This window comes from Scomber scombrus, chromosome 4 (genome assembly GCF_963691925.1).
Source record: "Scomber scombrus chromosome 4, fScoSco1.1, whole genome shotgun sequence".
In the NCBI taxonomy this organism is placed as follows: Eukaryota; Metazoa; Chordata; class Actinopteri; order Scombriformes; family Scombridae; genus Scomber; species Scomber scombrus.
In genome coordinates, this window is record NC_084973.1 from 27,377,726 (window position 1) to 27,384,679 (window position 6,954).

Below are 6,954 nucleotides of genomic sequence, written 5' to 3' on the forward strand. Positions count from 1 at the left end.
ATAATTTTCATAGAAACAAAGATGATGGACGAGGTATTAAAATGTGTTTGTTCTATTTTTTCCTTTTTAACCACTTAAAAAAACAGGATTATTTTCGTCTTCGCTGCCTCAGGTTATGGATGTCTGTGTCATTGAGTTAAAAACATGCATCTTTTGGAATTTGTGAACTTTGGTTTAAAATGTTTCAAGTAAATTGACCGTTTTTGATAAAATGAAAATATTTCCCAAAGATACTTAAATCAGATCAAAGTTTGATCATTTACTGTTGTGTTTATCATTTTAAAGGATAGTTTCATAATTTTTCAGTCTGTTAAGTTACCAGAAATTATAACTCTTGTTAAATTTGATCTATTTAATTGACATTTGTTCGAATCTGAGGTTTATATGTTTATATTTTATATTTGGTTGTGTGGCTGTTCCTCTTCAGCCTGTGATACTGGTAGGTCTGGGTATCGGTACTTGATACTTTTAAAAGGTATCAACCGACATAAATACCAAGTAGTATCAAATCGTCTCCTGTCAGACGATACCTGCAATCGATCCTTTTTGCACCCAGAGCTAGAAAATATGACTGTTTGTAGAGACTTGCTCGCAGCCAATCAACGCAAGCGTCATAATGCAACATGTGATTGCCCCACTGCCACCACAGCTACAACCCGTCTGTGGTGGTGAATTTGAATAGGCGGGTTAGCAGTTCAGCAGCCAAGATGCCACCTAAACGCTCTAAAGCAGAGTGAGAAAGGAGCAAAATCAAGCACTGTTAGGGCGTAATGTGAAAACTGAAGGATTTTCCAAACCGGTCAAAAATTGAAAAAAACGACAGGGCCGGTAGTGTCGAAAAAGTCAAAAATGGGGAAGGGTGGGCGATTGTCTCAAACCTTGCTAAAAGGGGCCAGGGTGGCGGGCTGAGTGAGAAAGGAGCAAAATCAAGCACAGCTGAGGCGTTATGTGAAAATTGTGAAGGATTTTCCATATTGGGCAAAAATTGAAAAAAACAACAGGGCCGGTAGTGTCGAAAAAGTCAAAAATGGGGAAGGGTGGGCGTTCTTGCTTTCACTGGCTGTCACTCTGGCCTGTATGGCTACAATAAAAGCAGTAAATTACTCCTAAAAGTAATATTTATGTGAACATTACATGAATTTGTTGATCACTATGTGAATGAACCTGTATTCTCCTGCTCCAGCTTCTCCATCTTGCTCTTGCTGTTGCTCAGCTCCACACTGTGTTTGATGGCCATGTCTCTCAGCTCCTTCAGCTCAGCCCAGATGTCAGGGGTGATGTTGGTCTGATCACTGGTTGCTATGACACCCAGGATCTCAGACTGAACCTCCGTCTGAGTGATATCATTCCCTGTCACCCCTCCACTCTCACCCTGAGCCCTCGTCCAGTACAGACAGAGCAGCAACGCCAGAAAAGCTGCAGCACGCCTCATTGTGAAATATCACCTCTTTAGACAGAAAGATGCAGTCTGACACCACTCCTTCAGTTCCCGTCTTTATTCTACACGTAAAACAGGTCACTGAACTGCTGTATTAGAATTAAACAGGTGTCTTTGATAACCAATGCAAAAATAACACCAAAGATCCTTGAATACTGAACTTAAAGCCCAAATTAACATTGAAATAGTTTTTCTTATCATATTAATTCCTCCTGTTCATACCGACCATTATAAGATTCCTTCATAATGCACTTACACTGCAAGTGATTGTGGTCAAAATCCACAGTTCTCCTCCTGTGCAAAAACGTATTTCAAAGTTTATCTGAAGCTAATATAAAGCTTCAACTGTCCAAATTATTCAAATAAAGTAGTTATCTTTCAGCATCACAGTATTTTTACTGACAAAGTCATTCCTTTTGTTACTGTATTTCCAAAGAGCTCAACAGTGAAACACTGTCAGAGGAAACACAAAGAGGAAATTTGATACTAAAAAGACTGTAAATGTGGCAGATATCCACTTGATATGACTAACTCAGACTGCTGAGGCCTCATATAAGCTTCACATCAACTTTTAAATGAACCTTTGCAAAAAATAACTGTGTGAACAAACTGTGGATTTTGGTCCATCATCACTTTCATCAAAAGCTCATTTGAAGAAGATATTTATCAGCCAGCATGAACAGGAGGAATGATTTCAGTGAGAAAAACCTCTTTCAGTGTTCATATAAGCACCTGACTGCTGTTTAATAACAGGCATGAAAAATGGTGAACTTATCCTTTAATGCTGAATAATCATCAGATTATCAGTTGAACTAATAAATTGATAAATGGGATTTCAGTGTCTGATCTTTTTGGGTGTATGTGTTGGTTTTCCGAGACTCAGGATTAAATGTCCCCAAATTAAAGTCAGAGTCAGCTCTTTTACCTCATAGTCATTCTTTTATTTCAAATGTAGTTTGTTGCAGAACAAAGCCAACACAGCAACAATGTGCATCCTTTCATATACAAATGAATACTGTTTGACTTGTTTGTAGACTATGCCAAAAAGAAATTGGGGTTGGGGGGGATTCTCATGTTTTAGTCTCACAGTGGAAAAAGCAGAATTCCATTAAAGGTACTATGATTACCGGAATTATCATATACAGTATAGCCACCATGTAAAACCATGTAGACCACATCCCCCTTTTCCAGCTGAAGAACCAGTGAGTTAGAAACTCTGTTCCAGCCATGTTCATCATTGCTATTCTGATTCCACAACACTCTCTTGTCATTGTGATAGAGAATAACAGCACTGTAGCGGTTCTTCCGGTTATCCACTGTAGTGAATGAGAAGTAGTAGGCTCCTCTGACTGGGGCTGTGAAGTGACCTGCATCAGAGGAGAAAATCAGTGAGGCTTTTTCCTGCTGTTGAACTTCCTCTTCTCTAAGTTCAGTAGGCTGTTGCTTCTCAATACTTTGGTCAGGCTGCTGTAGGTGGGTTTGTCTAATCTGAAGGAATTGTTGTTCAGTGCTCTTGCTTTGTTAACATCACATTACCCAGCGACTGTATAGTCTGTAAAAGTTGAGAGCTCTCAGTTACACATTCAGCGAGTCATTTTGTATCCCATAATGTTTATAGAAAGTGATATAACAGAGAGATATAAGTGATCACCTTAAAACAGACCAAAAGCCTGTCAAAGCCTTTGCAGAACATTTCATTCTCTTGTGTTTTGTAAACTATCTGTAAATGTCTGTGCAAAGGTTTTGAAAAGGTTTCACAAAACTGCATAAACGAGAAACTCACTTCATCATGAGAACCTTATCAGTCACCTAATGAAATGTAATTACATAACACAAAATCACACACATGACTCAATGTTGGCAAAGTACCAACGACCTGGCTCAAGCCCTCTGAGAGGACACAGAGAAACTACATTAAAAGTGTTATGATGCATTGTAAAAGGTAAAATGGGTGAAATATCAAAAGAGCCAATTCAAAGAGAAATTTCTCCTCCTCAAACAACCAAGTGTGCAGCTGGAGCCATAGTGGAGAAAAAAAGCAATTACAAAAGATGGAGTGAAAGCTGTAACAATTAATAAATATTAAAAACATCTAACAAACCAACAATAATGAGTTCATTACATTGTAATAGTTAATTTGTGTGTGTAGCAGAAAGAGATGAGTACCTGTAGTTGGACTGTAGGCCTGACCAAAGTTGGTGAAGACTTTACTGAACTTAAGTGGGATGTTAGTATTGAAGGGTCCAACTTGTCCATCGTCAGTGAGACCAAATGAGAACGCCACCTTTAGTTGGTCTGTGTGAATGTAAGAAGATTCACATAGAGGAAAAAAATAGCTCCACTTATAAACAGTTGATGAACAAATTGTATTGTGTCTCTTTTGGTGAATAGTATTCATAGAAACTGATGTTACTCTGATCCTGTTGCATTTGGACTTTTTGAACGGAGCATGGAGCTTCTGTGAGACGGCAGTACAAGCAGGCTGATTACTGGATGTAGTTACTCTTTAATAATGATATAAGCAGTTTACCTGCATTCTGTCTCTTCAGCTCCTCCACCTCGTTTTCACTGGTGTTCATTCTGGTCTCCAACACTGTCAACCCATACAATATTTTTATTATCGAAATTGTGTTTCTAATAAACTAGCAGCTGTGTATTTTGCAGCTTACTGCTGTTCTTAATAATGATTTAAGCAGTTTACCTGCATTCTGTCTCTTCAGCTCCTCCACCTCGTTTTCACTGGCGTTCATTCTGGCCTCCAACACTGTCAACACATTTAACATTAATATTATTGTGAAGTATGTTTTTGGTCAGCAGGTTTCAAGTTGTTAACATGATCACTATGGAGACTGACCTGTGCTCTTATTTTCAAAGGCTGTTACTCTGGATTGAAGATCTGCAATAGAAGTCAAAATTAATAGTCAGATTAATAATTGTTCAACAGTCAGATTAAAAATCTCATATTGAACTCTACTCTGCTAAATAGATAAACCTCTTTTGACTTCTCTTCAGTCACTTTGAGAATTAAAACTGGCTAAAGTTCATCATGAACCACATGTTAATATCACATAAATGTATTCTCCTTGCTAGAATACAATAAAAAAGGGGAAGTTTTTACATTTTATTGATTATTGTAGTTTACCTGTGTTCTCCTTCTTGAGCTCCTCCATCACATTTTCACTGGTCTTCATTCTGGCCATCAAAACTGTGAATACATTTAACATTTATATTTTAAAAGAGATAATCTACATAACTGGAACTTGAAATATCTGTATGTGTACCTAATAAACTAGCATCTGTATATTTTGCAGCTTACTGCTGTTCTTAATAATGATATAAGAAGTTTACCTGCATTCTCTATCTTTATTTATAACGTTTCATTTATTGTTGTAGCTTACCTGTGTTCTCTCTCTTGAGTTCCTCCACTTCTTTGTCACTGGCGTTCATTTTCCACTCCAACACTATCAACACATGTAAAGTTCATCACTAAAAGCTTTATTTTTAATCTTAGATATTAATCTCAGTAAACTTCTTAAAGAAATGGTTATATGGTTATATTATTATATGAGTTTGACAGGAAAATAATCAGAAACATAAATTAATTACATATTTAATAAAATATAAATATCTACCTGCATTGTTGCTTTCACTGGCTGTCAGTCTGGCCTGTATGGCTGGAATAAAAGCAGTAAATTACTCCTAAAAGTAATGTTTATGTGAACATTGCATGAATTTGTTGATCACTATGTGAATGAACCTGTATTCTCCTGCTCCAGCTTCCACAGCTCCACACTGTGTTTGATGGCCATGTCTCTCAGCTCCTTCAGCTCAGCCCAGATGTCAGGGGTGATGTTGGTCTGATCACTGGTTGCTATGACACCCAGGATCTCAGACTGAACCTCCGTCTGAGTGATATCATTCCCTGTCACCCCTCCACTCTCACCCTGAGCCCTCGTCCAATACAGACAGAGCAGCAACACCAGAAAAGCTGCAGCACGCCTCATTGTGAAATATCACCTCTTTAGACAGAAAGATGCAGTCTGACACCACTCCTTCAGTTCCCGTCTTTATATACACGTAAAACAGGTCACTGAACTGCTGTATGAGAATTAAACAGGTGTCTTTGATAACCAATGCAAATATAACACCAAACATCCTTGAACACTGAACTTAAAGCAAACAACAAGTCAGAATGATGTTCTTTCAAAATCATTGGTAGTGAAAGTTTGTAGTGTAAAGAGATGATAAGAGTAATGTCAGTCTTTTATTTTTCATAAGTATGTATGTGTTTGTTTTTCAGACTCAGGTTGTAAAGAGTCTAGATTATGGTCCATGTGATGTGTATTTTATGTGTCATAAAGCATTTATTACAAATCCAGCACAACAAAAAATATTCCTCAAATACACATTCACAGAGGGAAAACCAGAAAACCATCAAAGGTGATACAATTGAAAGCCAAATTAAAAAGGTAGATTTTAAGTTTGCTTTTAAAAATATCTACACTCTCTGCTGCTCTCAGGTCCTCTGGAAGGCTGCTCCAGAGACCAGGACCAGAGTAATAAAAAGATGCCTCTCTGTGGGTTTTTGTCTGGACTTTGGGAATAATTAAAAGGCTGCTACCAGAAGACCTGAGAGTTCTAGAGGGTTCATAGGATAAAAGCAAATCTGATAAATAGAAAGGAGTTAGACCATTAAGAGCTTTATAAACCAATAAAAGGCCTTTTTATCTGTATTTTAGATATTAAATTATGGATGGCTGAGACTTTTCTACAGCTCAACCAGGACAAATCTCAAATATTGGTCATTTGTACTGAAGCCCCGAGGTTTCTCTCTCATGCCAGTACAGAGATGCTAATGCACACTTTTAATGCAGAATGGACAACTGTAATGCTCTGCTTTCTGGTCTCCCAAAAAAGAATATATCTCAGTTACAGTTCATTCAGAACTGCACTGGCTACCTGTTTGCTTCAGAATTGATTTTAAAATGGAGACAAAACCCTCTATCTTCTTAAGTTTTAAGGAGGTATAAAGTGGGATATATTTAATTTCAGAGGTTTAACTGCTGGACAGAAGATGTCCAAAAAAATGTTTTAAAGTCTATTCTCAGTCTTTGTGCACTGCAGGCTTGAAGTGTCCACATCACATTTGTGAAAGTTAAATATTGGACCAGGATTGGCTTCTAAACTAGTTGTGATGCATTATTTGATCTTTTAATTGCTCAGTTTGCATTAGTTACCAATTAGTTACCAAGTACATTTTAACTAACCCTAACCCTGTAAAGCACTTTGAATTGCATTTGATTTGTTTGAAAGGTGCTATTTAAAGAAAAGTTGACTGATTGATAGCTGTGATGCTAATTTTGCCATGACTCCCATGTATTTATGCTAACAACATTAGCAATAAAAATATTGTTCAATTTTACTTTTCCTCTCATTTTCCATGACTGGAAAATTGGTCATTTTCCAGGTTTTCCAGGACACGTGGGAACCCTGAAATAACCGGCTTAATTGCTGCG

The 6,954-nt window shown here is 37.4% G+C and overlaps 1 protein-coding gene across 1 annotated transcript; it reads right to left on the reverse strand.

Annotated features, from left to right (window-relative positions):
- Positions 1-2,510: 2,510 nt before the first annotated feature.
- LOC133979408 (uncharacterized) lies at positions 2,511-5,572 on the reverse strand. The gene is made up of 9 exons (XM_062417919.1): positions 5,196-5,572; positions 5,071-5,112; positions 4,837-4,899; positions 4,581-4,643; positions 4,293-4,334; positions 4,140-4,202; positions 3,969-4,031; positions 3,605-3,733; positions 2,511-2,805 (listed from the first exon to the last, which is right to left on the reverse strand). The coding sequence occupies exons 1-9, from the start codon at positions 5,440-5,442 to the stop codon at positions 2,522-2,524; spliced, it is 996 nt and encodes a 331-aa protein (XP_062273903.1). The 5' UTR covers positions 5,443-5,572; the 3' UTR covers positions 2,511-2,521.
- Positions 5,573-6,954: the final 1,382 nt, after the last annotated feature.

Excerpts from the sequence above, each read along its gene's own strand:
- LOC133979408 (XM_062417919.1), bottom strand. The coding sequence starts at position 5,442 with ATGAGGCGTGCTGCAGCTTTTCTGGTGTTGCTGCTCTGTCTGTATTGG. Across the intron at positions 4,900-5,070 it reads CAGTGAAAGCAACAATGCAG|TGTTGGAGTGGAAAATGAAC; the intron begins GTAGATATTTAT and ends ATGTGTTGATAG. Across the intron at positions 4,032-4,139 it reads GCTGAAGAGACAGAATGCAG|TGTTGGAGACCAGAATGAAC; the intron begins GTAAACTGCTTA and ends ATGGGTTGACAG.